Source organism: Alosa sapidissima, chromosome 7 (assembly GCF_018492685.1).
Source record: "Alosa sapidissima isolate fAloSap1 chromosome 7, fAloSap1.pri, whole genome shotgun sequence".
Taxonomy (NCBI): domain Eukaryota; kingdom Metazoa; phylum Chordata; class Actinopteri; order Clupeiformes; family Clupeidae; genus Alosa; species Alosa sapidissima.
In genome coordinates, this window is record NC_055963.1 from 3,939,607 (window position 1) to 3,964,606 (window position 25,000).

Sequence of the window (25,000 nt, forward strand, 5' to 3'; positions counted from 1 at the left end):
CAAGTTCCCTCTGGGAGGCAGTTGCCATGGGATACCAGGCAGTTGCCCTGGGACACGGGATGACGGAGAGGACACAAGAGGGGCCCTTCTCTCCCCCTCATTCCTCCCCGACAACAAACACCACCCCCTCCCTGGGCTCAACCTACTTTAAGTTTCTCCCTTACTTCTGCTGGCCTACATGCTAGCAGGAGCTAGCAGCATTACACCTCTCTAAACATGCTAGCAGGCGCTAGCAGCATCACACCTCTCCAAACATGCTAGCAGGCGCTAGCAGAAGCACCTCTCTAAACATGCTAGCAGGCGCTAGCAGAAGCACACCTCTCCAAACATGCTAGCAGGCGCTAGCAGAAGCACCTCTCTAAACATGCTAGCAGGCGCTAGCAGAAGCACACCTACTGTATCTAAACATGCTAGCAGGCGCTAGCAGAAGCACACCTACTGTATCTAAACATGCTAGCAGGCGCTAGCAGAAGCACACCTTTCTAACTGTCCCCTTCCCACTCTTTCCTTCTGGCTCAGTTTGTGTCATGATTGTGTCAGTTTCCCATAATTCTCTGTGTAGTGTGACTGATGTCCAGCAGGCACAGACAGAGCTGAGCATGAACTCATGGTGGTGCATAAGAATGTTATTTATATTCAGCCACTCTCCTCTCTGCGACATGTTATGCTTTGGGGTCAGGCAAACAATGATGGAATAGCTCAAAACTGGCCAAACATCACTGATGTCTGTTCACTGTCTATGATTTGTGATCATCTGTTGATAATCTGAACTAGGGCTGTGCAATTAATCGAATTTTAATTTTGATCTTGATTTTGGCAAAAACAGATTAATCGAGAAAAAAAAAAGATTATTTTGGCACATTCCGTTTAGAAGTGTTTCGCAAATAGATACAATTTCAACTCATACAGCGCACTGATTCACACTGCTTCTTTAGGCCCCACACTCAACACACCGGGCCCTCCCCTCTGTGCCACTGAAGAAGTTTTGGGTTGTGTGTGTGTGTGTGTGTGTGTGTGTGTGTGTGTGTGTGTGTGTGTGCGCCTGGGGACGCTAGGGGGAGTAGGGAAAGTCACCATTTTCACCAGAACAGGTCATTTAACCATCCAAATGATTTCTAAACACGTTTATTATGTTGAAATAGTTGCCAAGTTCCCCTTTAACTTCACTTGTTTTCCTTATTTTCTTTATTATTATAGCCTATTAGTGATATTTGTGGTTGTGGAAATCAAAGATAAGGCTAATTTACACCCCCCAAATGAACCATCGTGATTATGATTTTTGCCATAATATCCCAAACTGACATTTGATAACCCAAACTTACATAGGCAAGTATGTCCAACAACAGATGATCACCCAAACTGACATCTGGTGACTCTTACTAACACATCTCTTAAGGAGCTGAACCCCATGGGTGCTAGCATCTCTTACTAACACATCTCTTAAGGAGCTGAACCCCATGGGTGCTAGCATCTCTTAGTAGCTCATCTACTATACCAGCTGACTACCCTTAGGCCTACATATGCATACACACACACAGACACACACACACAAAACTGTTGGGTAAGGGATAATGGACGATACGGTGGTCTGTTAACAGAAATTAATGCATGGTTGAGGTTGTAAAACAGCCCCACCGTCAGACCACCGTGGAGTCCATTATCCCGCTTATTCCACTGTTGCCACTTGCGTTATGTTCATGTCCTGGTACAATTTAAACATTTTAATCGCTAAAACAGTCTTGTTTGTAGAACTATTTCTTCCAACAAATCAACTAATTTCTCAACTTGCAGGACAAACTGCCGTTACTAGTTCTAAATGGATGGTTGCTACGGCCAAAGGCCAGTCGTTAATTCTATCTCTCCCCTTGTCAAGCGGGCGTATCCCAAGATTCTGATGAACTTTAGTTTTGAAACATCGCTATTTTACTTAGCCTGCTGCCATCCATCTAGCTAAAAGCCACTTCCGTCATATGCTACAATGTATATATGTTCTGAATGTCTGCATTTTACCGCTCGGATGCAACGTGACAGTTCATTTAAACTTCACAACGAGTTCGGCGAATTAATATACAAGTGTGATACGGCCAAAAAAAATGGGTGGTGGACGAAGTACACTTCAGTGGTGGACGAAGTACACAAATCCTGTACTTGAGTGAAAGTAGAGATACACATGGTCAAATGTTACTCCAGTAAAAGTCCTCCTTTTACATTTCCACTTGAGTAGAAGTACAAAAGTACTTTCCTTTAAATGTACTTAAGTATCGAAAGTAAAAGTCCTGAAATGTATTATGACTAGTTGCATTTACTATTGTTGAAATGATTCGGCACAGACATAGGCATTCATTGAGCCTTTCTCCTCCATTCAAGGACAAAATCAGCTACTAATTGTATGTAGAAAGAACTAAAAACAAACTAATGTGATATCTTATCTTAGATACTTCAAAGTAACCACATTTTCAGACCAAATCAAGATGTTCCCTTTTGTGTTTGATAGTGTCAGATTGTCTATCATTGTCTATCATTTGCTCGATGGCGTCAAGAGGCTAGTTATGGTAACATCAATATTGTGAAAAGGGGTCAACAAAGTACAGTGAATAGTGGATATGACAATAACATTAGGCAACACCATTATGTAAAGCCTAGCTCGCTTAATAGAAAATATACATGTAAGTACACATGTATTTGGACAGTCTTTTTTCCAAAAGGAACTTCAGCTGTCACAAATAGTGGAGTAAAAAGTAAGATAGTTGGCCTTGAAATGTACTGGAGTAAAAGTAAAAAGTTTAACAAAATTGAAATACTCAAGTAAAGTACAGATACATGAAAAACTGACTTAAGTACAGTAATTGAGTAAATGTACTCAAGTAATGTCCACCACTGGTCTACTTCATAGGTGTTCAAATAACGTAATGTTAATGGTCATTCTAAATTACGCAGGACAATGGGAAATGCAACCAAGCAGGGGAGTAAAGAGGGAGTAAATATCATGGTGAATTTAAAATACTTGATTACATTTCTCCAACTCTACAAAATGGCAACACAGGCAGACAGGTCTGGAGAAAAGACGACTCCTTTAATGCACATAGTACGTCCTCTGGGAGATAAGAGGTTTTCCTCCTGTCTAAAAAGGAAATCTGGAGTGATCTGATCTGGGGTGAAGACAGGGTAGGACCTCCTGACCTTATTCCCTCTTCCATCTTTTTTTATGTTTATACTTATATTTACTTTTTCTGCTGCAAGTGCAAGTTGTGTGTGATGTCTGTATGCTACTGAGACCTCAAATTTCCCCTTGGGGATAAATAAAGTATCTATCTATCTATCTATCTATCTATCTATCATAGCCCAGTTTAGACAGAGCCTGAAGATCATCAGTTGCGTGGTTTAGTGTTTTAGTACTGTCTGAACTAGGGCAGTACCCTAAAACAGATCCATTGTCAACTATTAATTTAATCGACAAATATTTTGGTAATCAGCTGTATAGTCCCATTTTAAGGAAAAACCCTGTTAGTTTCAGCTTCTGAAACCTGAATACTTTCCGCTACTTACTTCCTCCTCTGTGACTGAATATGTTTGGCGTGTGGGCAAAACAAGGCGTTTGAAGGGCTTTGGGACACACTGATCAACAATTTCTCATTTTTATCAAACAACTAATCAAGAATATAACCAACACATAAATCGACTGTGAAAATAATCGTTAGCTGCAGCTCACTGTGTTCAAGCGTCACCCTGTTTTGTAAAAGTCAGACTCAGGATGTCACAGCTAAGAGTTCACGCCAGGACTGGACGAAATCCTCACCACTCCTGTGAAGCATAATTAGGATAAATGGATAAATCTGGCTACGTAATTGTGGTCGTCCGATTCACATGGATTTACATGGCTGGTCTAATTCTCACAGTGCTTCTACTCCCACTTAGTGCTCAGATCAGTAAAACTGGGAACAGTTTAGTTCAGGTCTAAGCATAGCATAAGACCTGTGTTAACTTACTGCAGCTGCAGTGATTGCTGTATGCTTTGAAAGTAGGGGTGAAAGGAGTGTCACAGTGTGTGTGTGTGTGTGTGTGACAGAGAGCGAGGGGAGAGTCAGTGAGTGAGTATGTGAGTGAGTGAGAGAGAGAGTGTGTGTGTGTGAGTGAGTGAGAGAGAGAGAGTGTGTGTGTGTGTGTGCGCGTGTGTGTGTGTCATATCTGGGTGTGGTGATGTCGTCTGTCCCTGTAGGTCTGTTTGTTTGACCCGCTGGGACGGGATGCGGTTTCCGCACTTCCTCCATTGGCCCGGGATGTGGGATGAGTTAAATGCAAGTTTTTTGGATCTAAGGATTGAGATCAACTTTATACGGTAGGCTATCAAACATTTAGAGACAAGACACTAGGCTATTGCCAGGTTAACAGGGCAGGGGAATTCATTTAATTTTCAGTATCTTATGTAGAGTAGCCTAACAGCAGTCAACAGAAGCCCTGGAACTGAGAAAGCGCAGCGACATTTAGGCTACCAGATTGACCGACTTTAAACTGGAGCAACATTCCACAGCACGGGCGCTGGCTGCTGCCTCATTGGTGCTTCCCAAAACTTGAGTGAAGAAAGTTGCAAATATTTACTTTCCGCTAAAACGGTGAGGCGACAGCACATCATCATGACAGCCTGCTTTAGTGAGCTTAAATGGCTATCCCACAATCTCCATAGAAACGAATCAATCGTTGAAATGTCATCAACCCTATATTGAGTTGTGTATCAGGCTACAGCTGCTACTAAATCATAGCATTGATGTTATACTCAACAACAGAGTCGCACACAGTAAAAGTCTCCTCACGGAAGCCGCTCCCTCGCCTCACCGCAAACCCCACCGTCACCGACCCACGGACTGGGGACAGCCGCGTCTCAGCCCGCGAAACAGGTGGTGTTTGCTGCGTTCACTAATCAACTTTCGGTCGCATTCCACGACATTTCCTGGTACCGACCAGCAACAATACGCGCCGCAAAAATCCGTGCAACACTGTGTCAAGTTGTGTTGTCCAAACTACACGCCACTCGCTGCTGACCAGCCACCACCTACTTTTTTTCTCCCCGCTGAACTGTCACCGATTGTAGGCTCCCGCTTGTTTTTAAAGGACCACTGACGGACAGAAAACGCGAGGAATAAAACAAAAACAAATTTTCTCTGCAGTTCAGAGTCGCTTACCTCTCTCCACTCTCGGTTTTTCACGTTATTCCGTGTTTTCTGCCCGTGTCGCTCGCTTGCCCGTGCTGCAGTGTGGCCGAGTAAACCAAGCGGATTGTTGAGGAGCGGCTGACACGCGTAGGGCCCTCCCCCACGTCACCCCTGACGGCTTGAAGAATGTGTGCCCGATCGCTATTGGCTGGGGGGGAGGTGCAGCCGTTTGGAATCACTTGGATCTCCTCCCTCTCCCCGGTTAAAAAATAATGACATCATTGGCACAACACGGATGGTGGGAGAGCGCCGAGGAGCCGGAGGAGGGCGGCAGAGAGAGAGGGGGGTGCGGGGTGCGGGGTGTGGGCGCAGTCCATGCCGGGGAGAGAGAGAGAGAGAGCACGTCCAGGCCGAACTGTCTCTGCGACTGTCTTTCCGCTGCCTGTAGTGGAAGTCTCAGAATAATAAATAAGATATAAAGTCCAATTTCGTTTTCACAAATAAGCAACAGAGAACTGGCGCGCTGGCGCACTCCTATCATTTTCAGTGGTGTATGTTGGCACATTAGACACCCCAACCACCAATCAATCAAACTGATTAGTTTCAATTGCAAGTGGGCATCAGGGATTGATTTCTCCACTAGGTCTGCAGCTGAATTGCTCATTTTGTAGGCTATGTCCTTGTCCAAACCCTATGTACTGTCCCTTTTTTGTCCCTGGTTTGAAGCCCAAGCTTCCTTGTGGACTCAGCTATGGAGAACATATAGGGCACTGCGAAACACTGAAAACAGCATGCGTTGATGATATACGTTTTTAAGGTGCGTTTCAGTGGGTAATTAATCGAAGTTCCTGCACACATAAATTCAGCGTGACGTATAGTGTGAGGGAACCACATCCACCACTCCAGAGAGCCTCTCACCGTTTCACCATGTAGTCTTTTGCTCTCTCTGAGATCATGTGAAAGTGAATACTGTGCTTTTACAGAAGGAAGTCATCAAATGTGTCATCTGAATGAACCAGCTACTTTCACCAGTGCCAACTGGGCTGCTGTTGGTCATTCCATGGTAGGTCTCTCTGTTGGCTGGCAATGAGCTAGCTAACGCCCTAGACCATGCATGGGCAACATACGGCCCGTGGGCTTTCCCTGACCGGCCCGCGTAAGGTCCGTGAAAGAACAATAGTCAAGAGTCTAGCATAGAGCACGCAAATCAATATTGCTGTGTTATTTTGAATAGCGACTGCTATTTGTACGCCGACACATTTGTGCGTGGATGCATACGATGTAAACACCCTCACTGATGTGCTGGTGAATAGAATTGATGCTTCTGCGTCGACACAATGCAGTTGCCTTTAAGTCGGCATAAACCTTTCAAAGTTTTGTGTCTCTTATGTCTGCGTCAAACAGAATAGAATTGGACAGAATTGAGTTCAGACTTGAGTTCGGTATTTTGGGTCCGGCCCTCCTCAACAGTCCCAGTTTGTCATGTGGCCCCTTGGGGGAAATTAGTTGCCCACCCCTGCCCTAGACATAACCCCACTGCTGGCCATGAGCTAGCTAACGCCCTAGACATAACCCCCCTGCTGTCCATGAGCTGTAGCTAACGCCTTTTCTCAGTTATGTACCCCCTGTGAAATATTTTTTTAGCCAAGTACCCCCTAACAAGCAATAACAGAAACAGAGCAATAAAACATATTCTTCAAGATACAGCTGGAATTTGGCCGGCTCTGGTTTGGCCTTCTTTGCCACTTGTCCCTCCGTGTTTTCACAAGAATTACCGCTACGCTTCAACCACGACTCCATCGTTTGAGTTTTGACAGTGATTGACAGGTGATGGCGGGTGGCATGTGACAGGTTGGGTCGAACCATCCTGGTATGGGGGGACTCTGGGTTTTTAGGATAATGAAATTGAATAGCCTACTGAAATATAAAATTCATTTTATGAACTTTTCCTGAAATATTTTCCTGAAATATTTATTAAATAATTGTTTTTAAAGTATTTTTGCATGGATTCTACTTTTTAAATATGTATATTTTAAAATCTCACGTGTACGCGTACCGTACCCCCATTTGAGAACCACTGCTCTAAGCGATGTCATAACGCTTTTTAGGCTAAAACATTTTTGTCACATACAGCAACACAACATCTCCTCACTATCCTCTAGCTTCCTGGGCCCTGAACACACCGTAAAAAAACCCGGTCTCTGTAGACAGCCCAGGCTCCGCAAACAGCAACAAAAACAAACTCGTGCAACCTGTGTGACAGAGGTCGGTTCGTCCGCCACTCACGGCCCTCGAACCCGCCACCTCAACACACACTGGCATGGGAGTCAAACGCAACCACTGAGCTAAAAGCCCAGGCTCCCAACTCAGCGGTTAGAAGGTTAGGGGTGTGAGGATTTACACGCGCAACCAGCATGCTAGCTCAGTTCGGCCTGTTACACCTGTACCACAAAACATAACAGCCAATAACCGATGAGATGCGCGTTTAGGAGGGTTTCAATTGCACGGGAGGGAGGGGGAGGGAGTAGCGAGCTAGCTCTCTGTTTTGTTTAAACTTTGAGCTTATAGCACCTTTAACGGTCTCTCCATGGGCCTGAGGGGTGTGTTCATGAGTGTGTTCATAACTCTCAACCAGCGCAGGTCTCAACGGTGTAGCCAGAGAAGCAGTGCTGCTGCTGCGGCTCGAGCGTCTCAGAGGTGAAGCCAGAGAACCAGTGCTGCTGCTGCTGCGGCTCGAGCGTCTCAGAGGTGAAGCCAGAGAACCAGTGCTGCTGCTGCTGCGGCTCGAGCGTCTCAGAGGTCAAGGCAGAAACGGAAACTCTCTCTTTTTTAAATAATGCTGAGTGGAGCTTATAGGTGCCTACTGGGTTTCATAATGCATCTGTGGCTATTTTCAGATGTGTGTGTGTGTGTGTGTGTGTGTGTGTGTGTGTCCTCTGGCTATTCTGTGTGGGTGGGCATACCCACCTCTAATGCTCACTGTGTTCAAACATGGGGTCCAGGAAACCCACAAGTACAAGCAGACCGCACCTCTGATCTTATAAGAGAATACAGCATATAGACCGTACCTCTGACCTCTGAGAATACTGCATTTCAGCAGCAGGCAGAAGAGTGTGTACACACACACACACTCACACACACACATATTCATACTTTAACACACACTCTTGCAACCTAATGCACCCACATACCCTCACAAACACACAAACACTTTAAGACACACACTCTCATATGCCTTTGCAAATACACACATGCACAAGTGCACTCACACAGACACACACCTTACACACGCTTAGCCTCACACACACACACACACACACACACACACACGCTTTTTGTCAATAGGTTTTTGACAGTGCTCCTCTGTTTCCATAGTAATATGCATATGCTGAGGGATTACCAGAGTGGCTGCATACAGTACGTAGATGTGTGTGTGTGTGTGTGAGTGTGTGTGCATGTGTGTGTTTGTGTGCATGTGTGCGTGTGTGTGGCGTAATCTGTTCTCATTCGGAGCGTGCTGTCTGACAGAGGGATCATTTCCCTCCTCACCCTCACCACCTGTGATGAAGAGAGAAAGCCCCATGCATGTCTCTCTATGATGGGGAACTATGTCTCTGTGTGTGCTGTGGGTTCTAATGGAGGTGTGTGATGGGGAACCATGTCTCTCTGTGTGCTGTGGGTTCTAATGGAGGTGTGTGATGGGGAACCATGTCTCTGTGTGGTGTGGGTTCTAATGGAGGTGTGTGATGGGGAACCATGTCTCTCTGTGTGGTGTGGGTTCTAATGGAGGTGTGTGATGGGGAACCATGTCTCTGTGTGGTGTGGGTTCTAATGGAGGTGTGTGATGGGGAACCATGTCTCTCTGTGTGGTGTGGGTTCTAATGGAGGTGTGTGATGGGGAACCATGTCTCTGTGTGGTGTGGGTTCTAATGGAGGTGTGTGATGGGGAACCATGTCTCTCTGTGTGCTGTGGGTTCTATCTAGGAAATGAAGTGGAGTAAAAGTGAAAGTTGACATAAATTTAAATAGCGAAGTAAAGTACAGATACGTGAAATTTCTACTTAAGTACAGTAACGAAGTATTTGTACTCTGTTACATAACAACACTGACCAGAGCACAAGACAGAAAACAATACACAGAATGGCCACCAGGGTGGCACAAAGTCAACAGTCCAGGCCAGAGGTGGCATGGGGTGGCTACGGCCACCACAACATAAACTCTTGGCACACCTGTGGCCACCCCTGGCTATGTGGCCGAGGGACGCACAATGTTTTCAAATTCACACCTATTATTTTCTGTTGAATTGCCGGATACGATGATATGAAGCATTCCTCTGTACAGTAAGCCGTTCCCGAGTAATCCAGTTTTGAAATTGCAGCAAATTTCTTCATGGTGATGGTATCCAACTTTGGGCTGAAATTCTAATGTAATAGCAGCCCAAAATAATTAAGCTTTCCATATCAAACAATCAAAAGTTGGTCACGGCATGCACAGATCAACTGTGCTTTTGAAAAGATATTTCTACCGGCGTGCTTCAGGTGACATGAATGCAAAATAATCATGAGACACAAAGTATTTTCCATGATTTAAAGGCTGACATTAGATATATGCAAGTATGATCACATCATACTTTCCCAGATATGGGTATCCTAGACTGTCTTGAAAATTATATAGCCTAGCATATGAAGAGCTATTTTCCAAAACACTATAAATCCACTTTTGAAAACATTAAGAAGTCATGTTATTTAATTGTGTATTTCAGGTAATATCAATAAAAGTGCAGTTGTGTTGTTTTTATTGAGTAAAGATAAATCAAATAACAATTAACCAATTACAGTTCCACTGAAATTACTTGGAAAACAACAAGAAAAAAATATTAATGAAAATGCATATAGCGTTTTAGCAACTCTTCTTATACGGCTCTTACCATGACCAAGATAAGAGCTTAATAGTAAAATTACACTGAAAATAGCCTAGGCCTCAAAGGACTAATGTATGTGATATTTTACAGTGAGTACTATTCATTTAAATGGCTAATATAAATTCACAACACCCCCCCCCCCCCCCCCAGATTTGCAGCCTTCGCCGATCTGTCATTTAATACATATTATTGCATACACATTAGTATCGTCTATCTCTCTCTCTCTCAAGTTTACTCTCTCTTTCTCAGGTATGAGTTTGTTCTTCAGTCTAAAGCACAGTTATGGCTACAAGCATTTCCTACCTGTAGTTATTAGGGCAGGAGTAAGAGGCTGCACGTCCCCAAAACTCAGGTGTAGATGGGCCTGGGACAAGGCATTGGACCAGAGCCTATAGGGGTCAGCTATCTTCAGATCTTTACTTGAGGGGATGTTGAAGATCAAATACTAATAGAAGTACACAAAACGATAGGGGTGGGGTGGGGTGGGTGAAAACATCACTCCACACACATTCTCTCTGTGGCCATTGTAGTGCTGAATGTCATGGGGAGACACTGGGCCCAGGCTGTTTCCTGATGCAGCCTCGCTGCCTGCTCTTTCCTCTGCCTCAGGATTAGCTCTCACTTGTGTCCTCACGTCACCTCAGCTCGAGGTGTGAGACAGAAAAAGCAGCTGTGGATAGTGACACCCAGTGGCCTTTTGGTGGTACGGCAGGCAAGAGATTATAAGGTCTGCAAGCGCACATGCATCCCAGATATTTCAGATTTTAAGTACAGACAGCAGTAGTTTCTTTAGATCTTGTTTAGTCCTACAAGGTACAAAAATTAATTGGTTGACTGATCCAGTATTTATAAGTATAAGTATAAGTATAAGTATATATACTCTTTTGATCCCGTGAGGGAAATTTGGTCTCTGCATTTATCCCAATCCGTGAATTAGTGAAACACACACAGCACACAGTGAACACACAGTGAGGTGAAGCACACACTAATCCTGGCGCAGTGAGCTGCCTGCTTCAACAGCGGCGCTCGGGGGAAAAATGTACAGATTGTGGTCCAGACTGAAAAATCCTTTGAAGGTTAATCTGGCATCAGGTTTCTTTACAACATGTCAACAAATGTACAGTGAAGCCAGGCCTGGTGTGGCTAATCAGGAGATTTTGAAGGATTCCCATAGCCTGGAAAAATCCAAACTCATTCAGAAAGTGAATAGAGTCTGGTGACTCATGATTGGGATTCCTTTCCAACACTTGCATCGCAATGGGCACTAACTTTGAAATCATTGGTCCAGCCTTACCAATCACATTGATCAGAGATTCCCAACGTTACTTCCTAGTCAGACTAAACTTTACAAACTGACACTAAACAGCATCAACAGTCTGGAAACAGTACATGTGGGTCTACCTTTGCTGTAAATACATTTCTGCTTTTTTCAAAATGCTTTTTTTGATGTTGCTGCTACTGTTTATCACAAAAAGTTTTAGGTTTGTCTTCCCCTCTCGTTGCTGATTGACCAGACATGTTTCTTTTCTGAGGGAAATGTTAGTGAATTATCAGACTAGAATCTCCCTGGCTGTATCTCAAACCGCCTACTTGCACACTTCCCAGATAGCAAGAGGCTGGCGGACCACTGTCGGCCCACTGTGGGGAGATCTGGCCAGGGATGGATTACTGCACGGGCCTACCGGGGCCCAGGCCCAGGGGCCCAAAGGGTCAGGGGGCCCTGAAGCCCAAGCCTTTGCATGGAATCATTGCCTCAATATCAACACATCAGGATGTAGGCTATGAATCTGATTGACTTTAGTATTAGCCATCCCCAAAATGCACCAGAATACAGGAAATGACATCAAACTAATTAAAAATGTTCTGCATCCTATCTGATGAAAAAATGATGACATCCATGACAGTGTTTTTTTTTTTTTTTTTCTTTTTTCAAGTATTTTTATTGCTTTTAAAGGAGTTTAACAGTCGTTGAAAAACATTATGTCACAAGTCCCCTTAATAAAATCCCTCCCGCCCATAGAACCAATCATGCCAACATTTTCAACACTGAGTATAGCAAGATAATAACAAAGAAAAAGAAACTATAATCATTAAAACAATTATAACATTAATTAAATTAATAATAAATTAAATAACATAAACAATATAAATTATACAAAAATAAAAACAAAATTATAAAGATAATACCGTTGTACAATAAAACAAAACAAATTGAATAAATAAATTGAATAAACAATCAGGAATTACAGCAGTAAGACCTTGCTTTTCCATAGGCGCTGTGTATTATTCAGGAGGAAGCGTTTTTAGCCTATCAAAATAGGTCAACAGAGGGTCCCAGGTTTTATGAAATTTCTTGTTAGAGTGTCCCTTAAGAAAGTAATTTATCTTTTCCAGCTTTAAAAACATCATAAGGTCTGACAGCCACACAGAAACTTTTGGAGGAGTAACTGATTTCCATTCTAATAATATCCTTCTGCGTGCTATAAGAGTTGCAAAGGCTATAACACTCTCTTTTCTACTAGGTATTATCACATCTGCTCCCTCTACCCCAAATATAGCAGATGCAGGGTTGGGTTGTAGGTGCAAACCAAACGCTTCATTTAAAATGTCAAATATTGACGTCCAGTAGTCAGTCAGTTTGGGACAGGCCCAGAACATGTGGGCTAGATCCCCCTTGGCTATCTTGCAACGATCACAAGTATCATCCAAGGTACTGTACATTTGGGCTAGTTTCACCTTACTAAAATGCATCCGATGAAACACTTTAAACTGAATTAGATTGAGACGTGCACAAGGAGAGGTTCCATTAATCCAACTCTGCGCTCTATCCCAGACGATGTCTGATATGTCAATACCAAGTTCTGCTTGCCATGTGGTTTTGATATTGTTTGTCGTTGGATTTTCAGATGACATAATGACTTTATAAATGTTGGAAATGTGACTACCCCAAGTTACAGGCCTTTCAAGTATGTCCTCCATCACTGACCTTTCAGGAATTTGAGGGAATGATGGAACCAAAGTTTGAACAAAATGGCGAATTTGAAGGTATCGAAAGAAATTAGATTTAGAAATAGAGAACCTATCCGAAAAGTCTGCAAAATTAGGGAAAACTTTATCTATGAATAAATCCTTACAAGTAGTTAGACCATTGTGTCTCCACTGTCTGAAAGAGTTATCTAATTCTGCAGGGGGAAACAGATGATTTTCACTGATTGGACTGTATATGGACATTTCAGTCAGCTTAAATGTCTGCCTGAATTGTATCCATATTCTCAAAGTAGAAACCACCACTGGACTACAGGAGAAACGGGTTGGAAAGAGAGGTAGTTTTGAGGTGATTAGGGCAAGAAGCGATGACTGTTTGCAGCTTTTCCCTTCCGCAGCACACCAACCCGTTTTAGGGGCTTGAAACCAGTAAATGATTTTTTGAAGGTTTGCTGCCCAATAATAGCGCATTAGGTTGGGAAGAGCAAGACCACCCTCAGCTCTTGGCCTTTCCAGAAATGCCCTACGTAGTCTAGGGATCTTTCCCTCCCAAAGAAAATGTGACAGTCTCTCATTTATTGAACGAAAAAATGACTTGGGGAGAAAAATAGGCAAGTTTTGAAATAGGTATAGGAATCTAGGCAGTATGTTCATTTTAATACAATTAACTCTTCCTGCTAAGCTTAAACATAAAGAATTCCAGCGTTGAAGGTCCAGTTTCAATTTCTCAAAAATAGGGGAGAAGTTTGCGTTAAATAAGTCAGAAAAAGAGGGGGTCACATTAATGCCTAGATACTTAAATCCTGTTTTTGAAATACAAAATGGCAAGTCTGCCTCAAGGATTGATGATGCCTTCTTATTTATGGGGAAATAAATGCTTTTTGAGTAATTGATTTTGTATCCAGAAAAACCACTGAAATTGTTTAGAATATTAAGAATCACAGGTGTACATACCAGGGGGTCTGCTACATAAATTAAAAGATCATCAGCATACAAAGAAACTTTGAATTCCATCCCCATTCTATATATCCCATGTATTGAAGTTGTAGATCTGAGTTGTATTGCCAATGGTTCTATTGCGATGATGAACAGCAATGGACTGAGAGTGCAGCCTTGGCGTGTTCCTCTACCTAAAGGGAAGTATCCTGATCGCAGTGAATTTGTGATTACAGCAGCTTTTGGAGAGGAGTATAATAATTGAACCCAAGAAATGAACTTTGGACCAAAGCCAAATTTCTGTAAAACTGAGAACAGATACCTCCATTCCACCCTATCAAAGGCCTTCTCCGCATCCAGGGACAACACCACCTCTGGTGTGCCCCTGGACACAGGTGAATGTACTATATTTAAGAGTTTACGTATGTTCACAAAAGAGTGGCGGCCTCTGACAAAGCCTGTTTGGTCTTCTGATATTATATCACAAATTATAGTATTAATTCTGGAAGCCAAGACTTTTGAAAGTATCTTGACATCCGTGTTGAGCAGAGATATTGGTCGATAAGAGCCACATTCAGTAGCATCTTTACCAGGTTTCAACAAGACCGTAATTAGGGCTTCAGTGAGGCTTTATGGCAAGCATGATTGTTCAAGAGAGTGATTAAACATGTTTAACAATAAAGGAATAAGTTTAGAGGCAAATTTTTTGTAGAACTCCACCGGATAGCCATCAGGCCCCGGTGTTTTCCCACTCTGCATATCAGTTATTGCGCTTTTAATTTCTTTCGCTTCTAGTGGTTTTTCCAAATTTTCCATATCATCTTGAGGGACTGATGGAATATCAATGTTTGCTAAGAATTCTGCCATATGAGAGGTGTCTTGGGGATACTCTGAAGAATATAGGTTAAAATAGTAATCTCTAAATGTCTTGTTAATTTCTTGAGGGTTTATAGTCAGTTCTTGTTGATTTTTTCTGATAGTTGAAATATGTTTGGATGCAGTTCTACTCTTTAATTGGTGAGCCAAAAGCCGACCTGCCTTCTCCCCATTTTCGTAGAAAAAGTCACGTGATCGCAATAAATGTTGTTCTGTTTTTTCTGTAGACAGCAATTCAAATTGCGATTTCAAGTTCAATTTTTCTTTGTATAATTCAGGAGTAGGTGTTAGAGAGTATTGCTGGTCAGTCTTCTGAATACTGTTTAATAATGTGTCTTTTGTTTGTTTTCGCTGTTTACTTCTTGAGGCCATAAATGATATTATGTGTCCTCTTAGAACAGCCTTCAATGTCTCCCAGAGTATAGATGGGGATGTTGAGTCTGACTGGTTAGTTAAAAGAAAGTCATCAATTGTTTTGGATATGTATTCACAGAGGTTATCATCTGAAAGTAACGCTGCATTTAGTTTCCAAGTTGGTTTGGTAGAATAATTGAGGGCAAAGTTTACTTCAAGAATGAGAGGTGCATGATCAGACTCAACTATGGCGGAGTATTGTACAGTGTTTACAGCAGAAAGAAGGTTTTTATCAATGAAAAAATAATCTATTCTAGAGTAAGTTTGATGAACATGTGAAAAGCAAGAGAATTCCTTTTTTCCAGGATTAAAGAATCTCCACGGGTCAGTGCAACCAATGTGGTTCATAATATTGGATAAGTCCATAGACATCTTTGACACAGGAGTTGTTTTGGGGTTGGAGCGGTCCAAAGTACTATCTATTACACAGTTCATATCTCCTCCAAATATTAAAGAATGTGTATTTAAATTAGGAAGTGAGGTCAAAATCTTTTTGAAAAAATCAGGGTTGTCCCAATTCGGTGCATACACACTCACCAATACCACAGGCATATGAAAAAGGTGACCTGCTACTATAATATAGCGCCCTTGGGAGTCTGAAATTATTTTTGAAGCAGTAAATAACACTCTCTTATGTATCACTATGGCTGCTCCTCTTACTTGGCTGTTGAAATCTGAGTGATAAACTTGTCCTACCCATGTTTTTCTAAGCAAATGGTGATCCTGTGAACGAAGGTGAGTTTCCTGCAAAAATACTACATCAGCATTCAGTCTTTTCAAGTGGGTAAATACTCTAGCTCTTTTCACCGGCCCATTCATACCTCTGACGTTCCAACTAATGAATCTTACAGACCCTCCTGACATATTCCTACTTTCCATTATGTTCCAGTGACTATATAGGCTGTATCATGTGTGAGAGAACGCAACCTAATCAGCAAAGTCTGCCACATAACCATATATGTTGAGATATCAGCTGTAGTTCCTGAGATAGCATTTAGTAAACTGTACTGTAGGCATCTCCCCACCTGCTGAAGTTAACAAGTTTCTCTTAATTGAGTTACATCATAATTCCGATTACTCTTTCACTGGCCTGGTTAAGTTTAATAGTCCACTACTCCGTCTTTGTTATTAATAATAAATGGGAAAAATTCAGCTTAACCCTCCTCCATCTGCTGGCTACCTTGTCCATGTCCCTCCAAAGGCGGTTGGTTCGTTGCAATCCGGCTGTCATAAAACTGTTGAGCCTCTTGGGGGGTAGAGAAGTTGAATGTTTTGTCGCCAAAATTCACTCGGAGTTGCGCTGGGTAGCGCAGCCTGAACCACACCTTCTTCTGATATAGCAGCCGTTTAACATCCTTGAACTCCGCCCGTCTCTTTGCGAGTGCTCTGGTCAAGTCAGGGTAAATCCGCAGGCTGATTCCTCTGAACTGCACGTCATGTGCTCTTGCAAAATTCAAAGCCTTTTCTTTTTCCTGAAATTTGTGAAAGCACACGATGAAAGGGCGAGGTGGGCCTTTCTCAGAGGGCTTATCGCCAAGTGAGCGGTGGGCCCGCTCCAGTTCTGGCGGTTTATCAAAGACGCCTGGCATGGCTTCCATTAGCATCTCAGATACAAAGTTCACCAGTGACTGTCCCTTCTCGCTGTCCTCTGGGACGTTTAATATCCGCAGATTGGCCCTTCGTGATCGATTTTCAAGGTCCTCTAGTCGGTCGAGGAGCATCGCGTTTTGTTCCTCAAGATGTTGTATCTTTTTCTCTGCTACAGTCAGAGCTTCGAAGTTATCCCCAGCCAACGTTTCAGTGGTAGTCAGTCGTGACTGGAAATCACTTACAGTCTCTGTTAAAGCAGTCACCGATGATTGGAGAGGGACGATGGCTTCTTTAATTAAAATCGCGATGTCCTCGTTCAAGGAGGCTCGTTGTTTGCCGAATTCGGCGACAAGTTGGGTCATAGAAACGGTCTCTGAATCTTTAGGAGAGCTAACGGTGCCTGCCATGGCGGCGAGTTTTCCCGCTGGAGTTTTCGACGAAGCAGCTCTTGTACTTGTAGCCATGTTGTCAGTGAAAAATCCGAGTTAAATGTGATATAAAACAATAATTGCAACAAATGATAAACAATTAGGTGGAGATAAGCCCCGACCCGCGTTATTTCAAGGTCATTGAAAAGATTTTCGGGGAGCTCCGCATCCTCTCATGGCTAAACCCGGAACCCATGACTGTTTTTGATGAGAAGTTGAAGTTAGATAGTGTAGAGATTAATAGCTCATGATTTACTGTATCAAAGGCTTTACGCAGAAGGAATATAATAATAAGGTTCTTCAGTCTAATGAAAGTTTAGCTTTTTGGCCTCACCAAAAAGCTAAGTGAAGCTAAAAGTCAGCCAAATGAATAAACATACATGTAAATAAAATAATGTCCCTTTTGCTATGGGACAGGTAACCTGAAGATGGAGAGGGACGACCCTGCTCTGGTAAAGTGCACAAGTGCATCTCCAGACACTGAGGATGCATCAGATGATATGGTAGAGTGCACAAGTGCATCTCCACACACTGAGGATGTATCAGATGATATGGTAGAGTGCACAAGTGCATCTCCACACACTGAGGATGTATCAGATGATATGGTAGAGTGCACAAGTGCATCTCCAGACACTGAGGATGTATCAGATGATATGGTAGAGTGCACAAGTCAGACACTGAGGATGTATCAGATGATATGGTAGAGTGCACAAGTACATCACACTGAGGATGTATCAGATGATATGGTAGAGTGCACAAGTCAGACACTGAGGATGTATCAGATGATATGGTAGAGTGCACAAGTACATCACACTGAGGATGTATCAGATGATATGGTAGAGTGCACAAGTGCATCACACTGAGGATGTATCAGACGATATGGTAGAGTGCACAAGTGCATCTCCACACACTGAGGATGTATCAGATGATATGGTAGAGTGCACAAGTGCATCACACTGAGGATGTATCAGATGATATGAGAATGCAGAGAATATGCACATCCAACAGAGGTGCTGCCTGGAGGGAAACTAAGTTCAGAACACTGACACACATGTCAAACCTCTACGTGTTGTAAAGCATGTAACAGAATGTGGACTCTCCGTTAGAGTTCAGAATATATCAGATGGGGCTAGGCTGTGGTGTGAATGTAAATTAAATTACATCCATTATACTTTGTATTCCTTGTAGATTTTAATCATATAACATAATTGATTACAATATATATACATTTTTCACAAAATGTAAGAATTCATAATTATGTGATATTTAATTTAAATATTCTTACATATTGTATTGTAAGTTTTAGCTGCCAGAAAAAAACTGAAAATATTTTCTTTAGCTCGTTATTTATTAAAATCCATCAGAATTTCATTGTGCAGATTTAATTCATATGCTATAAGATTTGCTGAAAGAAAAACAACACTCCAATCTAATCTAACACTACAATGCAATGATATCTTGTAATGATCACTGTGCTATTATTTACATGCTGCTCTCTGCCAGGATTAAGGCCATCACGTTATACAAAATACAAATAACTACTGTAACTATTGTAACTGAACTTTTGTGTTACAGCATTTGGAATTTAGTCACATACGAAGAGTGTCATTTCTCACAGTGTGGCGTACACTTAACCAACATCTGGAGGATCGTAATTTTGACAAACTCTTGTAATTTCACGTTATTTGAACATTACAATCTGTTAAACATTTACCATTTAATGATAACACAAAAACATACTATAATGGCATCAAAAATATCTTCATTGTTCAGGTCCTATGACTTGAAACCAAGTTTTTTCTTGACATCAACTTTAGATTTCAACAATTTCACCAGATCTTTGGCATTCATGCGAGAATTGGGTTTAAATCTTAACAGTGGTTTCAAAATGTCATAAAGAGTAGGCTCTAGTTTATCCAGAGCATGAGGACGCTGCTTTTTATAAAGAAGCTGACGTATTTTTTGCTGGTTATTGCTTGGCCAAGGTCTAGAGTTTGTGAACATCTCCAGAAGAGTGATGCCAAGAGACCACATGTCTGACATGGTGCTGCATTTCTTACACTCTACTATGCACTCTGGGGCCATGTAGGGAGGGGTTCCTCCCAGAGGGCCATAGTAACTCCCTGTTTTATCAGTTCCTGTTGTCGTTGAGATGGTGTCTTTGCAGTTCGCCAAGCCCCAATCAGTGAGATAGGCCTTTCTGTCACCTTCTGAAATCTTAAAACAACAATGACAATGACAATGAACAAACAACTCCCAACAAGGTCAGCTTAAATTACCAGTATTCTGTGAATGGCATTAAACCTGAAATGCTTGAGCATGAAAATTAAGCTTTGAATATTAGTAAACCTACAGTAGATTCTTTAATTATTAAGCTTAGCCATTAATGATTTCCTTCGATCCCATTTGAAACATACTGACCATTATGTTTGCAGGCTTCAGATCTTGGTGGATGATCTGTTTTCCATGTATGTACTCAACAGCCATAGCAATCTCTAAAGCTACAAACAGCTTGTCCTCGTACTGTATCTGAAAGTGTAATTATTAAACAATGTTTTTAACAAATTGTAATTATAATGTTATATCGTTAATAGGATATCCCCGCGGCTGTAATTCAGATGTAGGCACGAGGGCCAAAGGGCCTTTACCAACCCCACGACCACGAGTAATATTTTTATATAACAGTTCCATTACCAACTAATTTAGTTTTAAGATACAACATTTTGTTTTCTATCGTTTATTTTGTTTGTTCATCCTCCACCCACAAAAATAGTTCTAATCTTAGCCTTGTCATGTCCTGTCCTGTTGCCAAGCAGCATGAACTCCAGTAAATAATCCAGTATGGCGGAGCTAACTCTAAAACGGTAGTATTTCTGTATTAATAACAAATAAGTTCAGGGTTTGTATCCTTATATTTTGGAAAAGTTTGCAAGAACTAAACAAACAAAACAAACACATTACATTTATATAGCGCTTTTTTCCTTGAGACTCACATGGATGGGGGCACGTCACATGGATGGGGGGACCTCACTAGTAACAACCACCAATGTGTAGCACCCACCTGGGTGATGCACGGCAGCCATTATGCGCCAGAACACTTACCACACACCAGCTTGAGGTGGAGAGTGAGGGAGTGAATGAGCCAATTACAGTGGGGGATGATTAGGGGGCCAGATCAAATGAGCCAGGTTGGGAATTTAGCCAGGACACCAGGGAACCCCCTACTCTTTGCGATAAGTGCCATGGGATCTTTAATGACCACAGTGAGTCAGGACCTCGGTTTAACGTCTCATCCGAAGGACGGCATCTCCTACAGTGCAGTGTCCCCGTCACTGCACTGGGGCATTGGGATCGATCTTTTTTTGGCCAGAGGAAAGAGTGCCACCTACTGGCCACCAACCAACACCACTTCCAGCAGCAACCTAGTTTTGCAAGGAAGTCTCCCATCCAAGTACTAACCAGGCCCACACCTGCTTAGCTTCAATAATTCAGCAAAGACCGAGAACTATTAAATGTAAAAACTGCATCTATAGTTCCAATGCAAGGAACTAAGTAACCAAAAAATATGTTTGAGGTCATAAATAATCTGCCACACCAGGGTGACATTATGGGTGTGGGCAGCCATGGCCTACTGGTTAGTGCTTTGGAGGGTTGCCGGTTCGAACCCCGACCAGTAGGCACGGCTGAAGTGCCCTTGAGCAAGGCACCTAAACCCTCACTGCTCCCCGAGTGCCGCTGTTGTTGCAGGCAGCTCACTGTGCCGGGATTAGAGTGTGCTTCACCTCACTGTATGTTCACTGTGTGCTGAGTATGTTTCACTAATTCATGGATTGGGATAAATGCAGAGACCAAATTTCCTTCACGGGATCAAAAGAGTAAATATACTTACTTATGAAATTGTTGCTCTCTAGAATGAATGGAATATCGGTGTTAGATAATTCAATGCAATATGCGGAGTGATTACTAGCGGTAACAAGTGGGGATGTCCTGGGACACCTGCACTTGTGATGACTCATGGAATGTCTCTCATCCAATCAGAAATGAATAAATAGCTTGACCGGAACTACACTCTTAAAAAGGAAAAGTCAGGGCTATCCAATTGATCAAACCATATTATGTTACAAATACATAAAAGGGTTTAGTTTTGAATGAAACAACCTTATTGTGTTCAAATAGTCATTGAGTAATCCATTTTTCTAATTGAATCTCGCAAGGTAAGCGTATATACTAGGAAAGAAAGGAAAAGAGGGTTTGTCAGTTATTAGACCACAAAACATGAAATTAAAGGGACTCATGTTTTTCTTTGAAACACAGCTATTACTTGATGAATGGACATATTTTGCCACAGCAATGAATTTATCCAACAGAGTCATGTAAGATCAACGTGATGCACCTAAGTACTGAACCAGTAAGGGAATTGAACACACAGGATGCCTTGGTGTCACCATTGCATTGTGTTCCCATTGGGTTTCAGTGTAACTGTATAATGATTGCTATTATTACTTATATATTTAGAGAGAACATGCCTCACCTTGATGGAAGTGCCTTTATAAAGAACCTGATGGAGGTTGGCACCATGGATGTACTCATTAGCAATGAGGATCTGGGTCTCACTTTTGGCTACAGCCATCATCCGCACAATGTGGGGGTGAGACAAATGCCTGAAGAAGATTTAATGTGATCTTTTGTCAATGATTACAGTATACTGTATTAAGGTGATGTTTTGTGTAATGTTGTTGCAAGCATATTGTACAAATAACAAATAGACAACAACTATACAATCTAAAGATAATTATGTTTGAATTACATAAATATTATGAGATCGCATTAACTGAACTGTTTCATTAACTGAACAGTAAAGCATACATAAACAGACAGACAGACACACACACACACACACACTTACACACACACTTACAAAGGAATGAGAAACTCATTTGTGATGACTGAACTATCTCCAATAGGGATGATCTTTACAGCAGCAGGAGTTCCCTGGTATGAGCCTTTGTAAACTGCTCCATATGATCCTCTTCCAATGCAATTATCGTTGTTTACGGTTATTGTAGAAACATCCACAAAATGAATCGTAAGGCGGTCTAGAAGTAGGAGAACATGCTAAAAGTTGTAGATAAATTGAACCTTTTATGAACGCAATAATTTTAACCGAACAAAAATATAATTTGAACATGAAACAATCATAAATATTTTACTGATTTTAAGTTGCTATAAATCTGTGAATGCAGGGTCTCAAGGTTAAATCCTGTTGAGCAATCTCACCACCTCCATGTGCTCTGGTTCTGTGGATCCCAGCTCCCATCTCTCCAGCTCCCATCTCTCCAGCTGCAGCCTCCTCTGTGCCATAGCCAGAGCTCTGAGTGGAGGCAGCCATGTTGAGGCGCTTAAAGGGCCTCATGAGCTCAGATACACGTCTCAATACAGCAGAGCCATATCCAGATGGTCCTCCAGAGCCGTCATCAGGGATGTGATCTCTAACTACATTGTTATGCATAAATAATGAGCATTTGGTTAATTTAGTGCGAAGAGAATTACATTCTACATTACATTAAAAAGAAAAACATCACATTAAAAGTTGTAAACTTACATTTGAGAGGAAGCTCCATACTCCGATTCAACTGGAAAGGGCAGCCCCTGTTTCCTGCCACCATGTCCTCTATCTTGTCCAGCAGCTCTGTCACCTGGCCACCATCACTCTTCTCATTGTCTACAACATGATACCTGTTCCCACATTTCTCTACAACCCACTGCAGAGCCTCTCCTCCACTCTCAATGTGCTGCTCAATGCTCGTGTCTCCCAGCCAGTCCCCACATGTGAACAGCACTATAGTGTGACTCCAGACTCTCTCACCCAGCAGCTCCATGTGTTCCTGCACTGCTCTTCTGAATGTCTCTGTGAATGACTCATCCACTGTAATGATCAGGAGTAGAGCATGGGGTCCTGGAGGACACAGAGACACACTGAGGACAATCTCTCCTTTATCACGTTCAGGAGTTTGCTCTACAGTGTAGTTGCTCCACCATCCTGGTGCCTCCACTACAGTGATGCGTCTCCCTGCTGTTCCTCCTTCTCTCTTCACACACTCAGCTGTTCTTCCTGAGCTGCCAAACTCTTCTCTGTCCAGGATGGTGTTTCCTGATGAACTCTTCCCAGCATTTCTGTTTCCCAGCAGCACAATCTTCACGTCAGAAAGATGTGGAACTCCACCTGGAAACAGAAAGCAGAAAGTAATTCTGTGAAACACACTGAAAATCCTCTCTATGCTTTTGCTATCATAATAATTATAATCTATTAAATGAACTTTGGGCTTTCGAGTACGTTTTTAGGTGAGAATATTTGTGTTTTAGGGGTGGTTGTTGCTAAAGAGAGAGCGAGAGAGAGAGAGAGAGAGAGAGAGAGTGTGTGTGTGTGTGTGTGTGTGTGTGTACGTGATTGTGTGGCTGTGTGTGTGTGTGTATATATGGTTATGTGGTTGTGTGTGTGTGTGTGTGTGTATATATGGGTATGTGGTTGTGTGTGTGTGTGTGTGTGTGTGTGGTTGTGTGTGTGTGTGTATGTGTGTGTGTACGTGATTGCATGTGTGTGTGTGTGTGTGTGTGGTTATGTGGTTGCGTGGTTGTGTGTGTGTGTGTGTGTGTGTTTGTGTGTGTCTATGTGTGTGTGTGTGTGTGTGTCTATGTGTGTGTGTGCGCTAAAGAAGAAGACAGAGGGTATAGAACAGAGAGATAATAAATGAAGTAGACATGAGTCACACGTAAGTTATATGTACGTGTATATAAATCTAAATGTGTCATGTGTAGGTTTGAGAGCTGAAAATGTCTCTCACCTGCTGATGATCTGAGAGTCTGTCTCTGCTTGTGCACCTTCATCTTCCTCTCCTCTGCTCTTCTCTCTGCTTCCTTCTTCTTCTCTTGTAGTTTTTTACAAATATTTCTGTCAAAGTCAAACTGATGGCCCCTGTTTCCTGCCACCATGTCCTCTATCTTGTCCAGCAGCTCTGTCACCTGGCCACCATCCCTCTTCTCATTGTCTACAACATGATACCTGTTCCCACATTTCTCTACAACCCACTGCAGAGCCTCTCCTCCACTCTCAATGTGCTGCTCAATGCTCATGTCTCCCAGCCAGTCCCCACATGTGAACAGCACTATAGTGTGACTCCAGACTCTCTCACCCAGCAGCTCCATGTGTTCCTGCACTTCTCTTCTGAGTGTCTCTGTGAATGAGTAATCCACTCTAATGAGCAGGAGTAGAGCATGGGGTCCTGGAGGACACAGAGACACACTGAGGACAATCTCTCCTTTATCACGTTCAGGAGTTTGCTCTACAGTGTAGTTGCTCCACCATCCTGGTGCCTCCACTACAGTGATGCGTCTCCCTGCTGTTCCTCCTTCTCTCTTCACACACTCAGCTGTTCTTCCTGAGCTGCCAAACTCTTCTCTGTCCAGGATGGTGTTTCCTGATGAACTCTTCCCCTCCAGTCTGCCTCCCAGCAGCACAATCTTCACGTCAGAAACATGTGGAACTCCACCTGGAAACAGAAAGCAGAAAGTAATTCTGTGAAACACACTGAAAATCCTCTCTATGCTTTTGCTATCATAGAATTATAATCTATTAAATTAACTTTTTGCTGAGAATGTATTTGTTTTATGGGTGTTTGTAGTTAGTGTATGTGTGTGTATTAGGG

The 25,000-nt window shown here is 42.4% G+C and overlaps 2 protein-coding genes across 2 annotated transcripts in view; both read right to left on the reverse strand.

Moving 5' to 3' along the window:
• LOC121712805 (rho-related GTP-binding protein RhoA-D) overlaps positions 1-5,319 on the reverse strand; it is a 26,827-nt gene extending 21,508 nt beyond the window's left edge. Inside the window, exon 1 of the mRNA XM_042096822.1 lies at positions 5,178-5,319. The gene's annotated coding sequence lies outside the window, so the exon portion shown is untranslated. The remainder of the gene's footprint in view (positions 1-5,177) is intronic.
• A 13,256-nt stretch (positions 5,320-18,575) lies between these two features.
• Positions 18,576-25,000, reverse strand: part of LOC121713884 (GTPase IMAP family member 8-like) — a 9,899-nt gene continuing 3,474 nt past the window's right edge. Inside the window, exons 3-9 of the mRNA XM_042098937.1 lie at positions 24,140-24,844; positions 22,900-23,520; positions 22,575-22,790; positions 22,216-22,393; positions 21,829-21,958; positions 19,719-19,826; positions 18,576-19,514 (exon numbers count right to left, since the gene is read on the reverse strand). Coding sequence (XP_041954871.1) covers positions 19,074-19,514; positions 19,719-19,826; positions 21,829-21,958; positions 22,216-22,393; positions 22,575-22,790; positions 22,900-23,520; positions 24,140-24,844 — 2,399 coding nt within the window. The 3' untranslated portion in view covers positions 18,576-19,073. The remainder of the gene's footprint in view (positions 19,515-19,718; positions 19,827-21,828; positions 21,959-22,215; positions 22,394-22,574; positions 22,791-22,899; positions 23,521-24,139; positions 24,845-25,000) is intronic.